Source organism: Colletes latitarsis, chromosome 11, assembly GCF_051014445.1.
Source record: "Colletes latitarsis isolate SP2378_abdomen chromosome 11, iyColLati1, whole genome shotgun sequence".
Classification (NCBI taxonomy): Eukaryota; Metazoa; Arthropoda; class Insecta; order Hymenoptera; family Colletidae; genus Colletes; species Colletes latitarsis.
This window is the reverse complement of record NC_135144.1, coordinates 13708126-13727286: the sequence shown is the minus strand read 5'-3', so window position 1 is coordinate 13727286 and position 19161 is coordinate 13708126. Positions and strand designations below refer to the sequence as shown.

The 19161-nt window shown below is 34.0% G+C and overlaps 1 protein-coding gene across 4 annotated transcripts; it reads right to left on the bottom strand.

Annotated features, from left to right (window-relative positions):
- Positions 1 to 5935: 5935 nt before the first annotated feature.
- Positions 5936 to 14479, bottom strand: Exu (maternal protein exuperantia). 4 transcript variants are annotated; one of them, XM_076776490.1, is made up of 6 exons: positions 14312 to 14479; positions 9147 to 9444; positions 8799 to 9080; positions 8448 to 8646; positions 8136 to 8278; positions 5936 to 6459 (listed from the first exon to the last, which is right to left on the bottom strand). In XM_076776490.1, exons 2-6 carry the CDS (start codon positions 9426 to 9428, stop codon positions 6178 to 6180), a joined length of 1188 nt encoding a protein of 395 aa, XP_076632605.1. In that variant the 5' UTR covers positions 9429 to 9444; positions 14312 to 14479; the 3' UTR covers positions 5936 to 6177. The 4 variants fall into 4 exon arrangements, with proteins under 4 accessions (XP_076632605.1, XP_076632604.1, XP_076632603.1 ...); XM_076776489.1 differs by lacking the exon at positions 14312 to 14479 and adding an exon at positions 14202 to 14275; XM_076776488.1 differs by lacking the exon at positions 14312 to 14479 and adding an exon at positions 11927 to 12076 and having other exon boundaries at positions 5938 to 6459.
- Between the last annotated feature and the right edge of the window lie 4682 nt (positions 14480 to 19161).

The window sequence follows — 19161 nt, the reverse complement described above, 5'->3', positions numbered from 1 at the left end:
GCTTGATAAGATAAGACGATTGCAGATACGTATACAGGGTGTTCGGCCACCTGTGAGAAAAATTTTAATGGGAGTCTAGAAGCCAAAATAAGACGAAAATCAAGAATATCAATTTCTTGACTGAGGCTTTGTTAAAAAGTTATAAACAATTAAATTCAAAAATTTCAAATCGTTTTGGAAAAATTATTTTCTGTTACATACCCCCGAAATCTTACCCACTTTTGAGAAACAAATTCGTGTATGTGTTGAAAATTTTGAGTGAAAAAAAAGACTTTCGAATTGTCTTGGAAAAATTATTTTTAGTTGCAGGGGTCAATTACAATCATTTTTGGTCATTATACATACCCCCGAAATCTTACTCAGTTTCGAGAAAAAAATTCCTCACCGAAAATATGATTTCTGGCCAGAAATGTCTGCCCGAATTTTCATGCGAATCTTTAAAACGTCATAACTTCTGAACGGATAGGACGATTTTAATGTTTAAAAAAGCAATCAACGCGTATTTTAGTAGAGAATATGTAGAAATTCTAAAAATAATGGAAAAGTTGTTCCTTGACGCTCTAAAATGAGAAAAACCCCATAAAAATGGTCCCATTTTCAAATAGCCATAATTTCTACAATAGTGAATATATTTCAATGAAACTTTTTTCTGAAGTAGAGCTCATGGGTACCTACAAAAAAGTATTACACAACTTTTCTGTAGGGTGTCAAATAAAATTATCAAAAATGAAAAACGAATTTTTAAGAAAAATCGACGGGGGGTAGGTGCCCAAATTTTCCAGTGAAATTAAAAAATTTCAAACCGTTCTAAAAAAATTATTTTCGGTTGCGGGGGTCAATTGCAATCATTTTTGGTGAATAGACATACCCCCGAAATCTTGCGCATTTTCGAGAAAAAAATTCAGTACGGTTGCAACTTTAAACGTTAATAACTTTTTAACGAAGCCTCCATTAACAAAGTCGTATTCTTGATTTTCATCCTATTTTGGCCTCTAGAATCTCCCATTAGAATATTTCCTAGGTGTGGCCAAACACCCTGTATATCTCTAAGTATCAAAATTTTTGGAATTGGGTATGTTCCTTTGTATCTGTGGTAGTATTCTATTATGATTATATACAAGGATTACTAAATTAGACGATGAGTTATTAAGTGATTTAGTCGTTTATTAAATGAATAGAATTCTATATTTTTCATACAGGTGTACAGTGTGTCTTGTCACGAATAATTACCAACTTGTTGCTCGGTGCTGAAGCACTGGTGATGCGGCGACTAAAGATGGGGACCAATCTCGCTAAATAAAACAAACTGACGAACGTGATGCAACGTATGCATCCTCGGGCGAACGGGACGACTCAGCAAACGTAAACAAACGTTTCTGAATGTGAATCGTAAAGCCCGGGGGCACATGGGCGTCGAAGCGACATGCGTTTCTATGTTCTTCCTTGTTTGTAATTGAAAACAACGAAGACAGACAAGATCGGCGTTTCTATGTCTTTTCAATTACAAGACAAGGAAGAACATAGATCGTCGCTTGGACGCTCGTGTGCCCCCCTGTCTAAATGTTCTTTGGTAGTCAATGACTGCAGAAACTACGTGGATATCACACGAACTCTTTGTTTTTCTTCACTGACTCGTCTCGTTCACTCGAGTATATACCCTACGGTTGACGATACTGTTCTGATCCCAAAATGATAAAAATCAATTTATACGGGGTATTCCACGGATAATGGGGAAATCTATATCTCTAAAACGATTACAAATACAGAAAAATGTTATAAGGCACAAGTAAACGGTATCGAATGATGTACAAGCCGAATGTAATTTTATTTACTGCAACCTCATTTCTTTTTTGAATGAAATTGTACAATTTTTATCGAACTATTCGATGCAGTCTTTAAATCTTTATAACAAAAGTATTGAGGTACTTATTTTGGTGTACTTTACAGACGTTCTGCGATTCTCACGATACAATAAATATTCAAACGGTCTTCTATTACAGTATAAAGGGATGAAAACAGTTATAAGAATCGGTAAAATATTACAACTGTTATGGGTATATCGATTTCGTTACGGTTCTCAGCTCTTATTGAGTTTGTGAAAATGTTAATATGTTTTATTTCGAATTGAAAGAATTAACAACTCTGACACTAGAGTCGCCAGAAGAATCAGTACTAACTGTAAACTCATTAGCCTGTGACCTTCATTTGCTGCCTAATGGACCAGGAGCATCAATTATACTTCTGACTGTTGAAGTGGTTTCTATCCTTTTAAATTGTAGCATGTTGTCTGTTTCTTATTCACTATTAATTAGTTCTAAGAGTGTATCACATGAGAACTCTGATGATACCTCACCCGTAGCAAACTCCTATATCAGATTGTTCCTATCTTTCGAAGGATTCTTGTTCTTGGCCATACATATACTGTTTCATCGTCTTAGTTACAATATTAACATTTATAATATGATACAATTATGACATTTGTTTGCATACAGTTGTATGGGACACTGTATAGTCCCAAAATATGATGATTTTGACGGTTTAGTTGCGTCATCTGAGCGTTAGTTTCCATCCAGTTGATCAGTATCAACGTCCTCTTTGTTACTTGGAAGATAACGGAAAGAATTCTATAAATAATTTATAGAGCGTCTTTGTTATCAGATTCGAACTTGAAACTATTTAAAAGGAGAACATATTTTTCCTACGTACCGAGAGAATTTATTTCAATAAATAATTAAATCCACAAGAAATTGTTTTTATTGGGAATAGAATGTTTTAAAATTAATTTCACCAAGAATTGCTGTTGCTTAAATTTATTATAACACTTAATATAGAAGTTAGATATTTTAAATACGCAGACCTCGAATAATAATTGTTAAATAATTTCTAAAAGAAGAAACGAATGTTATATTAGTCACAATTTGTCACAAAATTTAATATTTAAAGCTTCCATTGCAAGATAATGCACTATAGTGATTGCAAACTTACAGTTTGATGTTGTTACTTAACTGAGACCTGACTCGAGTAAATCAGAATTAGCGTTTATGGTTACAAAGTTGAAATATCGTAGAGGAAATCGAAGTTTCAGTTTTGTTGAATTTTCTTTTTCGTTCTTTTCAACGCAGATGCTTGCATAAAAAGCGAGATGGCGTCGTTCGAAGCGATTTATGGCAGCTGTCAGTCGGAAGAGTATCTAACAGAGCATAGTGCTATGTCACGCATTCATACGCGTCGAAATTCTACGGGAAAATTGCTCGTCCGTTAGGATTCCATCCGAGGCTGGCAAAACGACTACCATTTTGAATTGGATTTGTATCGTTCTGCACTTTGGGCAATTATTTACGTGTTTTGGAACCTCGATTTCATAATTTCCTTGGTAATTATTGGTTTTAAATTGGCCCATTTTCCAAGAACATAACCTCTTTTTCCTTTGGAAAAATAAAATTATGATTCAATTTCTCAAAGACTGTAATATACTATATTATAAATTGCAAGACAGATCAAAGTTAATTCATATTAGAATTTTTTAGAAAGTTGCATGCACAAAAGTATTATTTACAAAGATTTTACAAAAATTGGTCTATTTTATACTATTTCAATTACTAATTTCTAATTTCGATCAAATTTCCAAACGATGCAAATCTTTTTACCCTTAAAAGCAAAATTATGTTATAAATTAATTTGTCACATTTTTTCTCGTTAGTTTATAACAAACAGTCAATGACCATAATTATTCTATTGAAGTAATTAAGTACTGTAAAATCTTTGATAGAATTTAAACAAATTTTTTAAAATGGCCGACGAAGCTTTTACGAATGAAATGATTTCTTCCTTTATCGTGGCACGAAATTATGGCAATGGCGGCGCTCATGCTCACCCTAACGGGTACATTTTCTGCCTTGAAGCGTGACAAACTATAACGGTCGACTATTATTGCTGAAACTGCTTGAAGCAAGCCATAGTAGCATAATTTCGAAGACTATAATCGAAATGTTCTTTCCGTTGATGATTATAAACCATATTTAATAATTATGGATAAACAAACTTAACAATTTTAAACAATTATAGTTTCTTCGTTATCATTTAAACAATTGCACTGAAAGACTGAAAGAAACTATTTTAATTTAGGCTTAGAACATAATAAGTAGTGAGAGGCAAAAAAATTATTTTTCGAACAAAATGGAAGTCGTGGGTGGTGAAACTTAAAAGATTGCCAAAATACTATTGTAGATATTGACATAATCTTTGTTGACACAATAAGGAAATATGAAACACGTGAAAAATTTCAAAATTCCAAGATTTTGTAGTAATTGTTTAATTCTAAACAGTCCACAAATGGAAATCGTTTGTTTTATCACAATTTGTTGTAAATTATATTACAATCTTCTTTTGTGAAAAAAAAGAATTGCATCCTTAAAAAATTGAACTCTTTAAAAAGCTTGAAAATTTTTTGAAAATTTAATCATGGTGATACCGTATTAATTATATTGTTTATAATACTTTGGGGAACATTTCTTTATTTTTTTTTCATTTTAGTTTTGAATTGTTCAATTTTTGTTTATCATAAATTCTTGTTTTATTTAAAATAAATCCTTATTCTAATTAACGGTTTTCCAGGAACGTATGGAAGGCATAATTTTTACGCCAAATCGATTACTTCATTTCCTTTTGTTTCGGATTTAATTTACGAGTTCCTCGAGCGAATCTTCTTTAATTGCTCAGCTTGTATCATACGGTTTAAAAAATTAATTAGTTTCGGTTTTGCTGGAGGATTCTAATTAAAAAGTATTATGATAATTAATAATATACTGAAATAATCTTCTTCTATATTTTAAATTGATATTATTTTGAGAATTAATATAGTAAATATTATTTATTATTTACATAGAAATTTCTACAGAAAAAAAGCAATGAACGAAGCTTTTGTGTTTTAATTCCTAGTTTAAGAATTAGGAAACCATTTTGTCACAGAAATTTATAAATAAATTGAAAAATATCGTAGTTTTGTAGAATCTACAATTTTTATAGATAGTTCGAGAACTAGAAACCATACGTCTTTACGTAACAAGCATAAACTGAACAAATCCTGATTCTGAGGTTTAAAGATACCAGTTTATCCTAAAAATTTATTTAATCGTCGGAATTTTCTCACCTCACTATTTTTGTATTTTGAGGTTAAGAAATCATGCTTAATAATATTTACCAAATAAAATTGTACCTTATACATATATTCTCCATATCCACTAAAATTTTGTTTCTGGTCAAACTATAATAATTTCAAAAACAGTATAAAATAAGCAACCACACACACACATACACCCACACACGTATGCACGGGAAAAAACTAATTATGCTAATATTTATACTAAATAACAAATTTCAACGATTTATACCCCGGAAAAAGAAATAAAAAAATTCACTTTTAAAGAAAACTCCATGAAGTACTAAAAAATTCGCATAATCCCGTATATAATCCGTCCTAAAATTTTTCTCAAACTCAGTCATCGCTTATGCTACGCACTATGTATACTCTTCACGGTTCGCATCGTTCGGCACGCTCTATGAAAAGCCATAAACGGAAACAACGGTCCACCGCATAGACATTCACATATGAAATCAGTTAACAAATTACCAGAAACTCTCAATTTTTTACCTATTACACTAACTTTCCTAATTGAACAATTATAAAATTTGCAAAAAAATTTTATAACAAATACAAAACATAAAACCATATAATTACCAGGATTTTCTATAAAAAATAGAGACTAAACGGATGCAAAACCTATAATTTTTCACAAAAATAAAAGCGAAAACACAAAATCTTCCATAAAAAATGGAGACCAAACATATTCCAATTTTCAAGTTTTTATTTAATTTAAATGAAATTTCGTAAAAAATATACATTTTTCATTACAAAAAAGAAAGGAATAATCTATTATATTAGGCAAAAAAAAAAAAAACAATATTTTGCATAATTAATTAAACTTACTGTTATAAAAATAATTAACGTGTTATTTGTACATTTGTTAAATAAATTCTATACTTAAAACAAAACAAAAATAAAACTTATAATACTTGCAACAAATAACACTTTTCATTGTAAAAATAAACGGAATGACTTTTCTTTGTTTAATTAGGTTTGATCTAATTAATTAAAAGGTACTGGAAGGATTAATCACATTATTTTTCGGCAATCATTGCACTAATTTTGGACTCTGCTTTTCTTTTTAAAGTAGAAGAATCTGTACTTTCTTGGTCAGAATCGCATTTGTTATTGTTTATCTTGTCGTCAATAATTCTCGAATTATTCGAGTCTTGGGATAAACTTGACCTTGGGTTTTTCTCTGAATCGAAGTGACCTTCAAGTACTATAAGCAAATCCTTCATTTTCTTATCTTCTGTTATTAGTTTCTCTTTGAGCAATTTCTCTAGGCCTTCTCTCTTTCCATTGGTCCAAGCTTCCTAGAAAATAATTTTTATTCAGTACTTAATAACGTTTTTGTAATTTAATAATTTATTTTTGGGGGTTTGCAAAATTTAATAAAAAAAATGCTTTCATTGAGGGTTTTTAATTTATAGCAATAAAAATTGAAATTTCTTTTTAAAACTGAAGATTGTGGATAAACAATTCGATAGATTCAGTTCTTTCAACGTTATTAATAAATAATTGAAGGATTTTGGTGAAATGAAATTAATGAAATAGATTTGAAGCATCTCCATATACATATAGTGAGAATAAGGTTTCTAAGATTGTTTTTATATATTGTAACATTTCAATCTTTGTATATTTTACAGTAATTCAATCTTGTCAAAAAAGTTTTTTAATTTATGGTATAAAAAAATAGAATTTTTTGGGGTATGTATTGTTCAAATACTATTGGCGATGAATTATTAATAATAAATTGTTTTGTATTAATTTAAAATAATTTATTTTAGTATTCTTTCGAAATTAAAGATTATGGATAAACGATTTTAATTAGTTACTTATTATTATTTTTTAGTGAATTAATAGTTTATTTTTGGAGTTCTGCAAAGTTTAATGGCATCAAAAGTAATAAATTTCAAAAGGCAAGAGACAAAGATTTTCTATGTGTTATTTTACAAGAAAAAATTTTGTATCAAATTGTAGAAAAATTATACAAGACCCATATATACCTCTGAATATTTTATATTGGATTTCCAAGCATTATTTTATCAATCAATATACAAAATAAAACATTTTTTGCAAATATTATCTCTTAGAAAATTTACAATTAGTAGTATAAAATTCTAAATAAATTCTCCTAAAGCCCCACACCAAGACAAATTTTGTGCAATCGACGTTCAATCACATTAAAAAAAGAAAATACTAATTTAATATTCTAGTATCCAAATCTTTTCTTCGATTTAATTTCTGTAGAATTTGCGATTAAATATCACTTGAAGGCAAATACATATGTAAATTTCTGATCACAATAAAATATTATATAAGAATTTCTCATTATATTAAAAAAAGTACTAATTTAATATTTTACTATCCTCTAAAATAGTCGTGTCAAACTCGTATGTGATCACGAACCAACAAATACAGTTTCGGGGAATCCGTTGGTCTCGGTCAAAAAAAAGGTCTCTTAAAATTTGTTATTCATTTTTAAACAAACTTATTTAAATTTCATTTAAATTTTACTTCTTTTTTCTTTCTGTTTACATTTACACAAACTATGAAGTTATACATGAAAAAATACCTCAGTTATAGATATTACTAGTAGGAAAGTAGGAAAATTAATATTTTTCTTTTACTAATAAGTTGGTATCTTTTGACAGAAATTATTCGATCAATATCAGGTATAACTGTTTGCAATAATATTTTTAATATAGATATTAAATGCTCACTTGTTAATCTCCCCCTGTGCAAAGTGTTATTAGTCTTTAAATGAGAAAATAATTATTTGCATAGGGATGAATTACCGAATATAAAAGTTTCAATAAAATTAATTTTAAGCTTCTGGCAGAGGGCCGCATTTTAAGATCTTGCGGGCCATATGCGGCCCACGTGTTTGATACCACTGCTCTAAACCTTTTCTTTAATTTAATTTCTGTAAAGATTGCGATTAAATATCAATAGAAGACAATTATTACTTATTATAAATTATACTAACTTGCAATTGGGAATATTCAATTCCTGCTTCGGCCAGTAGTCTTCTTAAAGGACTAGCATGTTGGCGTTCCCGTCGATTTAATCGAAATAGAACTCCGAAAATGGGTCTCAAATTATTCTGCCTTTTAAATACTATTTTCAATTCTAAAACAAATCCAACATATTTAAAATTACCAATCATTAAATATTATTTTACAATAAAAGAAAAACTGCATTAAAGTTATATAAAAATTGTACAAGGACTAAACGAATCTCAAGATATTTTATATTTCATTTTTAAATCATTTAATTAATAGTAAAATAATTTATTTACCTGCATATTCTTGTTCTTCGATTTCTACTGGCTGAATAAATTCACTAATAAATTCTATTATAGTACTTTTCGTGCCATTGGCGCCACCGTCGCCACTTCCGTTTGCTTCGCTTCCGGTCACAGTTTCCAAAGAATGTAAATGATGAATTATTTCCAAAGCCAAGCAGGCTCTGTCGTTTGCATTATCTAGCTCCTTCTCCTTTTAAACAATCCCCAAATTAATTAACTTCCCTTGCAAATATATAGTTTTTCGAAGAAAATTTTCCCGGAAAAAATAAAGTTTACAATTTCCTTGGGCAAGAAATATTTTGCACAAACGAATACATTGTAGTTAAAATTGAAAGTTCTTACCTGATTCAGTAAAACACGAGACAAAGTCCTCAAAGAAAATGCTCTAATCGAATTTTCGCATTTTACTTTGGCAACATTGAATCCATTGACGAATCCCTTTACGGTGTGTTTAAATCTTTCCAGAAGATTATATTTTTTCAAGGATTCTATCAACATTGCCGGAATAACTTTCCTCGGTTCGTGATAAATTAAAATAATTCCATTTTTTTCATCATTTTTAATTGATTCCAGCCAGTTTAAAAATTCTATCAAAGAGGAAATCTCGCTTTTCGTCTTCAAAACCTGGAAATCAACCATAATTTAGTATTGGAAATATTTAATTTTAGTTGGAAATAATTAGTTAATGACCTTGTTGGTTTTCATGTCCTTCAGAACTCGAAATTTTCCGATAGTTACGACTTTCATGTTGTGTCTTTTCATAGCTGGTGGATTTAGGTTCTTGTACGGCATCACGTATCGGGAATAGGACGAATTAGGCGTGTAGCCGGCTATCTGGCAGATTTCATCTATTACTTTTTTGCCGGTTGTGTCCATATCCCAGCCTACTAGTTGGTAGTCACCTGGAGTTAGAGGAAAGGAGGGTTTGGGTTTTGGGAGTTGTGCAACCTCTGTTACTGATGAAGACACCATTTTGGATGGTTGAAATCTGGAAATAATAAGGCGAATATTTTTAGTAAGTAAGTTTTGTTTATTTCGGGATAATTAATATTGACGATTACGATAGCATAAATTTAAAAATTTTTAATCTACATATTTTATAAACGTTGGTAGTCGTACGTTCCAAAAAATTTAAATATACTCATCAAATGATTCTACGATCAATTATCGTTGTGTACCTTCCAAAACTTCGAATCTAAATATTCGAAATGATTCCAGGGGATTCTAGAGGCCAAAATAAGACGAAAATCAAGAATACCAATTTGCTAATGGAGGTTTTGTTACAAAGTTATTAACGTTTAAAGTTCCGCCCGTTCTGAATTTTTTTCTCGAAAATGCGCAGGATTTCGGGGGTACGTCTATTCACCAAAAATGATTGCAATTGACCCCTTCAACCGAAAATAATTTTTCCAGAACAATTTGAAATTCTTTTTCCCGGCGAAAAATTTCACACCTTCTCGAATTTTTTTCTAGAAAATGGATAGGATTTCGAGGTTATGTATATTGATCAAAAATGATTGTAATTGATTCCTGCAATTAAAAATAATTTTTTCAGAACGATTTGAAATCTTTTTTGGTCGACAAATTAGGCACCTAATTAGATTTTCAGTAAGGAATTTTTTTCTCGAAAGTGCGTAGGATTTCGGGGGTATGTGTAATGACCAAAAATGATTGTAATCGATCCGTGCAACCGAAAATAATTTTTTTAGAACGATTTGAAAAATTTGTTTTTCGCCGAAAAATTTCACACGTTCTCGAATTTTTTTCTAGAAAATGGGTAGGATTTCGGGGGTATGTCTATTCACCAAAAATGATTGTAATTGATTCCTGCAATTAAAAATAATTTTTTCAGAACGATTTGAAATCTTTGAATTTAATTGTTAACTTTTTAACGAAGCCTCCATCAACAAATTGGTATTCTTGATTTTCGTCGTATTTTGGCCTCTAGAATTTTCCATTAAAATTTTTTCCAGGGGTGGCCGAGAACAGCCTGTACATGACTATAGTCACATAAATTTCAAATCTTCAAATCTATTTTAATGAATGATTATTCTATAATCCATTATAGTCACCTAAATTTCGAAGTTTCGAATTTAAATGTAACACAATTTACAATGTAACTATGATCGATTATGGTCACGTAAATTCCAATGTTTCGAATCTAAATATAAATATACTAGCCAATCATTGTATAAATCAGCGTTTCTCAACGTATGGTCCGCATTAAATTTTTAATGGTTCGCAAACGCAAAAAGTTATTTAAAGAGGGTTCGTGGTAGACAAAACGTTAAGTACCGCTATTATAAACGATTACAGTTATCTAAATTTCAAAAGCAAACATTTTTCATAAATTGAACAAAACTAACCAAACCAACAATTTTGGAATTAAATTACCTAAACAATTATGGTCACTTAAATTCAAAAAGTTCAAATTTAAATATTCTATAAACGACTGTAGTCGCGTCAATTTCAAAGGATCTGAATATAAATATCGATTATAGTTCCGTAAATTCCGAAACTTGTGATCTAAATATTCCAAATAATTGTATAGACGATTATGGTCTCGTAAATTCCCAAAATTTCGAAACTAAATATTCGAAATGATGACGGTCGTATAAATATCAGTCTTAATATAAATATTCTATCGAGTGATCCTGGTTGTGTAAATTCTGAAACATTGAATGTAAATATTCTACGAACGATTGCGGTCGCATGAATCTCAAAATATCGAATCTAAATATTCTATAAACGATTATGATTGTTCTATAATTTTAAATGTAAACGTGTCAAATGATTTTATACAGGATTATGTTGGCGTAAATTTCGAAGAATTCAAATATAAATATTCTATTGAACAATTCTGTAAACGACTACAATCCCGTAAATTCCAAAGCATCGAATTTAAATATTCCAGAAACAATTATAATTTATATAAATTCCAAACTTCGAAACCCAAAACAACAACCTAATATTTGTAACGAACTTTTTGTCCAAGGGCAAGATATTTCGGTACGCCCGGTAGAGATTACGTTTGCGTCGCGGCAAGGTCGGCCTTGAATTCAATACAAAACAATCTTCAAACAAAGAAATGTCTGCAGGCCGTATCTAATAATATCGCCTATCTCACCACAATTACCCACACAATTATTCACAGACAGTTCCCAACATTGTAAAAACTTAATAAAATAAAAACAAAATTCAAAACATGTACAGACTAAAGTAACCAATATTAAACACACGGAAAACAATACCAAATTTCAAGAAACGTAAAATTTCTCATTTATCGGACCAACAAGGACAAATAATAAACCTAATCTATCAATTATCTGTAATTATGTGAGGTGAATCGACCAATAAGAAGCGAAAGATCGAACCGTGTCACGTATGCAAATCGGATCATCCCACGTGGTCTTTCAAGCCTAATTTCTCATAATTCGATTATTAATTGTTGTTTTATGAAGATTACTTACAGTTATCCGTGGATCCAGAGTTTATTTTTCACTGAATTGTTGGTAGAATTGGGGAAATAGAGGATGGAAGGTTGAAGGATACTTGGAAACTGCTGGAACACGATTCATTTGAATGCACGTGTGAGATTGGCAGTAGACTGCCCGCTAAGAGGAGCTGCGCATGCGTATTTCGAGGTTAGAGGTCACGTGGGATGCTGCGCACGCGCGGTTGAGGGTTAAGGTTACGTGAGTGGTGGGGAATGGTTAGTAGAAGGGACGATGACAGTAAGGGTCTACGTTTGAGGAAACAAAGTAAGGTGAACCGAAAGTGATTAGTGGATTGTTGATATTGGTTATCGATTATTGTTTTTAGATGATTTTTGAGGCATTTTAAGAGCGTATTTATTATTTTAAAATGTTCTTAATGATGTCGATTAAGACGTTTACCTTAAGGTTTAATTTAACATCAAAGTTTTTATCGTAGGAACGAATACTATATCGAGAAGTGGAGATGTTATTAATTACTATTTCATTTTCTACCATTCGATACTATAATGAATATTTAAAAAAATTTTTTTGGTTATAGAAACGAATATTTTCCAATAGTTGACCATCGATTAATTGTTACTTCATCTTCCAGTCGATACTTTAATGAAATACCTATTATTTTATAGTAGAGTTAATGTTTATTGATTAAGAAAATTCATAAATATTCAGGTTTAATTTATGTAAGGATCTTTGTGAAAGATTTTAAGTTTAATGTTTCGTTTGAACAAATGTTGTATCAATCACTGGTTATTGATGTTATTATCGTTATTATAAGCTTTTCCTATATCTTAGGGGTACATTTATTATTTTAGAATATCCTTAATTACGTTAATTAAAAAACTTACGTCAATTATTATTAAATAAATATATTTAGGAATGATAATTGAAGTATTAAAGCATCGAATGGGAAAAATAATTTATAGTTGATATTGTAATCGATGGCCAGGTATGGACATTATTAATTTTTAAATAAAATAAATAACCAGTATCGAATAGAAACATATAGAAAATTTATTCTTAGATGCAAAAGAAGAAAATTAATAGTTAATTATTTCCAAGAAATTTCCTCGAATCAGCACGTTAGAAAACCGGTTTATAAACTGCATTAGATCGTTCTTATTTATGGCAACATTTATGGCGCATCCGCATAAACTTCCATTTTGCACGTTGCACTCTGGGAAATTGCCTTCGATGGCGATATAAATTAGCTGCGAACCTTATCTCTTTCCTTATCATTGTTTATTCTTGTTTAGATCGCTGCACGCTGATAAATCAAATGGGTCTCTCCGTTTGCCATAATTTCCTCGTCTCGAATTTATCAATTATGTATTTATTATATTTATCAACAATTTGTATCATTTGATAAAACAAGTTTTTCCCCATTTTAGAATTTAACAAAAAATTTTTTCACTATTATAATCTGAGAAATATAATTTTTCCCGAAGTTTCGATTGGGAAAACATTGTTTAGAACAATTGGATTCCTTTTTTTTATACTATTTCTCTTATCATAGTTGGTAATTTTATCACTCGTTGACAATACTAATTAAAACTTCTGCTTTTACGATAAATTTGTGATAATTAATATAGCCGTTTTATCTTTTCCTGGTATCGTAGTTCCTATTTTATTAATAACATTTCTATTTTACAATCTGCTTACGCGTTTCTTTATGATTTTCGATGAATTAATTGGCGAATATTTATCAAATTATTTCAGTATTATTGCTTTCCTTATTGTTCGATTTTCTAAAGTTTATTAAAAATCAGATACGAATTTTGATATGAATAATAATTTTATTTACGTGCTATTTAATTGTACGCAATTAAGTAACTGTTTAAAAAAATTGAAGCAGGGAAGAATGCGCCGTAACAATTCTATCAACATTTTAGCAGCAACTATAATAAATCCCCACGTGTTTATTAGAAAATTAGCTAGAAATAATGGTATTAGTAGAGTTTGTCTTTTAATTAATGACATTTTCTCAGACAGTTTCCCACGGTTTGGTAAAACCTGGAGAAAATTCGAAGAAAAGGAGACAAACTGGAAACCCCCCCACCCAAGGTCACTGAAAGATCACCAATTTCTGGAAATCGTCTCGCAATTGAAATTCCATTGAAAATTTAATAGTAAAGACATTGAGAATTTTATAAAACCAAGACTGAAAATTTAATAGTGAAAAATATCGAAAAGACATTGACAAAATGGGGAGTTCCACGCAAAGGATGGCTGAGATGATGGAAAAACTTACGAGCCAAGAATCTTCGAAGGAGTGTAGCACCAAACTTGATTTCCCGATCACGATTATTCTCGCGCAGGATTAGCAGAATAAAAGCAATTATGTCGTTTGGAAAAAAGTACCTCGACTTTAATGGACGCCCGTGAAACGCAGCCAGGAAAATATGGTCGCTTCGACAGTCCGTTGTCTTTCGTTTGTTTCCGGCTTTTTAACCTTCGCTCTTCTGTTTCTTTCCCTTATCCTTGCTGCCCGACAGAGGCCACCGTCAGTCATCGTCGACTTGGCTCATCGATACAATAAAATGCGTTACAGATAATCTAAGATTACTAGCGTCGAGTGTCTTGATATCCCGGAGATAATGCAACCGGACGATAACACTGCAATTAGATTGCTTACTACAGTAATTCTCTGCTTCTGTTCCAAGGTCGAATCAAAATCGAGGAAGGGTTAGGAAATAGTGTGGTTCGAGTCGCTTAGTCGTGCATTGAATATTTTAATTAAAATTGTTCGTCGTAATCTTGGAAAGGGCAAACGTGGTTGGAACCAAGATGGAAACCTCGGAGGTCAGATTATTTGGTTACGGTCGTATAATCATTATGATGTACGATTTTTAATAACAGTCTTTAACATTTACAATAAAATGCTCATTCTGAATTATTAAATAGTGTTTCTAATAAATCTTTCAAATTCTTCGTTCTTTAAACAAAGATATTTTTTTTTATTATTCCTATGTATGAGCGTACATATGTATATTATTAATACGATTTTTCAAAATCAAAATGCTTTAAGTACTCTTGAATTTTCCTACTGGCCTCTGCTGACCATTGCTGACCACTGCTTGTATTTCTGACAACATATAACGATTACTACTGACTTCTGCCCACAGATGCCACATTCAGCACCCGGTGCCCTACTCACACATACCAGATCACGCGTACGTGAGCTCGTAGAGTTTCGGAAAGTCGACAAAGGCAAACCGACACATGCCCTGTTTCTCGATTATTCCGAAGCTGCTCGAAGTAATTTCAAACCGCCTCGTGGGAGTCGAGAGAGAAAGGCTTACATTTGACTTCTCGCTCGTAACAACTGAAATCCGACCTCCCATCTACGGCATACGATTTGGAATCTCGAGCCGAGATTCTCGACTGCCCAGTCATTTTTACCTTTCGACCTATGTAGGCGCACATAAGCAAAGTACCCATAATGGAAAAAATTAATAAATAGTACTTAAAAAATTCTCGCTCTTGAACAACTAATATCCGACCTTCCGTCAACAGGTCTCCACTAGCCTCTGCTGACCGCTGCTGACCACTCCTGGAATTTCTGACAACGTATAATGATTACGACTGGCTACTGTTAGTCTCCCCCAGCCTCTGCTGACCGCTACTGACCACTCCTGTTACTTCTGACAACGTATAACGATTACGACTGACTTCTGCCAGCCTCCGCTGGCCTCTGTCGACCACTGCTGGTCTCTACATGCCTCTACTGATGGCTAACTTGAGTTAACAGGTAATGTCATAAAACTGTTTTACGCTTTTTGGCTGAACTATAATGTAAAATGTACGACGTACAAGATACGACTACATATACTTCTGAATTTTGCCACAGACCTCCGCTGGCTTCTGCTGGCTTCTGCTGACCACCACTTATATTTTTGACAACATATAACGATTACTACTGACTTCTGCCAGACCCTCCCAGCCTCTGCTAGCCTCAACTGACCACCACTTATATTTCTGACAACGTATTACGATTAATACTGACTTCTGCCAGCCTCTGCCCGTCTCTGCTGACCACTGCTGGTCTCCACATGGCTCTACTGGTGGTTAACTTGTGTTAGCAGGTAATGTCATAAAACTGTTTTCTCAGTTATACCCCTTTTTTGACTGAATTATAATGTAAAAAGTACGAGTTACAAGGTACGACTACATGTACTTCTGAATTTTTCTCACAGGCCTCCGCTGGCCTCTGCTGACCGCTGCTGATCACCCCTGGTACTTCTGACAACGTATGACGATTATTACTGGCTACTGCCAGCCTCCCCAACTTCTGCTCTCCTCTGCTGACCACCGCTTATACATATTTCTGTCAACCTACAACGATTACTACTGACTTCTGCCACCCTCCGCTGGCCTCTGCTAACCGCTGCTGACCACTCCTGATACTTCTGACAACGTATAAGGATTACTACTTGCTACTGTTTGCCAGCTGGCCTCTGCCAACATCTCCCGACGTCAGTTAATCATCGCTGACCACAGCTGATCGTTGCTGACAACTTGTGATATGATATAATATAATATAATATGTTTATATGTATCAAAGTTTTGTATAATGTAAATCTGTGGCAATAAATGATATAATTTCAAAGAATTCCATGTGTCTTCATCATTTCTACCTTTCCTTTCCTCTCGAAACCATTCCCTTAGTTATAAGATACGTGCCACCTCTTCTTCTACCATCCCCTCCTGATAACAAGTCTAAAATGGACATAAAACCGTCAGCGCCTGACCTATGGTCGATTAGAGATACGTATTCATTCATTCAGTAAACGTCAGCTCTCGTACTAGCTGCCAGAGATAAAAATTTTCAAGTCTAAAATGGACCTGAAATCGTCAGCGCCATAGCTACGGTCGATAGGTATACGACAGCTCAGCGTACTAGCTGCCAGAGGCAAAAATTTTCAAAGTTCTGCGGAAAAATTTCGAATCTGCCGCCGCCTAGGCTTTCTCACAAGCGCTCGCTCGGGCCTTCGTTTCTATATATACACTCGTTAACCCAACTCTAAATGGGCCATTTCATGACATGCCTTCCTAGCAGCAACATCTCCAGCAGCAGCGGAGCCGGCAGGAGCTGGTCCTCCCCTGGAGGGGAGGAGGGTGGGAGTCCGGCCAGGTCTGGCTGGCGGTCTCCCACCCAGTGGGGGGGGGGGGGTGTCGCTGCAAAATTTTCGGGATGTTCCTTCCAGAAAAATTTCTAAGTTCCACAGCTAGCACGAGAAAGAGGCACCTGGCGGTTGCCGGCTGTCAGGAGATGATGGAAGGGCGGTTGCGATGTTCTTCCAGAAAAATTGCAAAGTTCCCGGGAAAGATTTCAAAGGGGGGCCTCTTTAAAATTTTTGCCGAAAAATTCAGGCCGGAATTTTTGCCGCTGCCTGAAACTTCCGAGAAATTTCAGGGATTCCGAGAAGTTTCAGGGTTTCCGAGAAGTTTCAGGGATTCCGAGAATTTTCAGGAATTCTTAGAAATGACGTCATTTCCAGGAATTCGCAGAAATTTTCTGGCGGCGGGAGATTTGAAATCTTTCCGAAGAACTTAGAAAATTTTTAAAGATACGGAGTGTCGATCGAGTCTTATAACTAAGGGAATGATTTGGAGAGGGAAAGAACGGTAAAAAATGATGAGAACAGATAGAAATCTTTTAAATTATATCATTTATTGACATAAATTTACATTATACAAAACTTTAATACATATAAACATATTATATTATATTATATCATGTCACAAGTTGCCTGCAACGGTCAGCAGTGGTCAGCGATGGTCAGCTGACGTCGGGAGATGTTGGCAGAGGCCAGCTTAGGTCGGAAGGATGCTGGCAGAGGTCAGCAGAGGCTGGCAGTAGCCAGTAGTAATCGTTGTACGTTGCCAGAAATATAAGCGGTGGTCAGCAGTGGTCAGCAGCGGTCAGCAGAGGCCAGCGGACGCTGGCAGACGTCAGTAGTAATCGTTATACGTTGTCAGAAATTCTAGGAGTGGTCAGCAGCGGTCAGCAGAGGCTGGGAGAGACTAACAGTAGCCAGTCGTAATCGTTATACGTTGTCAGAAATTCCACGAGTGGTCAGCAGCGGTCAGCAAAGGCCAGCGGAGATTTTGTAGGAAAATTCAAAAGTACATGTCGTCGTATCTTGTACTTCGTAAAAGGAGGTGTATCTTAGTAAAACAATTTTATGACATTACCTGTTAATTCAAGTTAGCAATCAGTAGAGGCATGTAGAGATCAGTAGCGGTCAGCAGAGTCCAGCGGAGGCAGACAGAAGTCAGCAGTAATCGTTATACGTTGTCAGAAGTAACAGGAGTGGTCGGCAGCGGTCTGCAGAGGCCAGCGGAGGCTGGCAGACGTCAGTAGTAATCGTTATTGTTGTCAGAAATTCCAGGAGTGGTCAGCAGCGAGTCAGCAGAGGCCAGTGGAGACCTGTTAACGGGAAGTCGGATATTAGTTGTTCAAGAGCGAGAAGGGAAGTGTGAGCCTTTCTCTCTCGACTCCCATGAGACGGTTTGAACTTACTTTGGGCAGCTTCGGTGAATCGAGAAAGAGGGCATGTGTCAGTTTGCCTTTGTCGGGTTACCGAAACTCCACGAGCTTGCGTACGCGTGATCTGACATAGTGTGAGAGAGCACCTTCGGTGCCTTTCTGGCATCTCTGCTTCTGCCAGCCGCCGTTGGTCTCTGCTGTCCTCTGCTGGCCTCTGCTAGCTTCTGGTGGCTCCTGCTGACCTTCGTTGACATCTACTGACATGATATTATATGTATTAAAACTTTGTATAATGTAAAACTATGGCAATAAATGATACAATTTAAAGAATTCTATGTGTTCTCATCATTTTTACCATTCTTTTCCTCTCCCCATTATTCCCTTAGTTATAAGATACACGCCAGCTCTTCGCAAGGCCGCCAGCATTTTGGAAATGTTCCGGGCACATTGGAAATCCGGATGGCGAAACACCCAAGTTTGTCGTGGAATAGTTCGCTATATTCAACGATAGATGGAGCTTATTTATCGACCTAAAGCCCCCTGGTGCTAAAACGCCCAAGCTTGTCGAGAAATCCATCTAGCGTTGAAAATAACGAACTAATCCACGACAAACTTGGGCGTTTTAGCACCAGAGGGTTCGAGGTCGGAAAATTAACGCCATCTAGCGTTGTAGATAACGAACTAATCCACGACAAACTTGGGCGTTTTAGCACCAGAG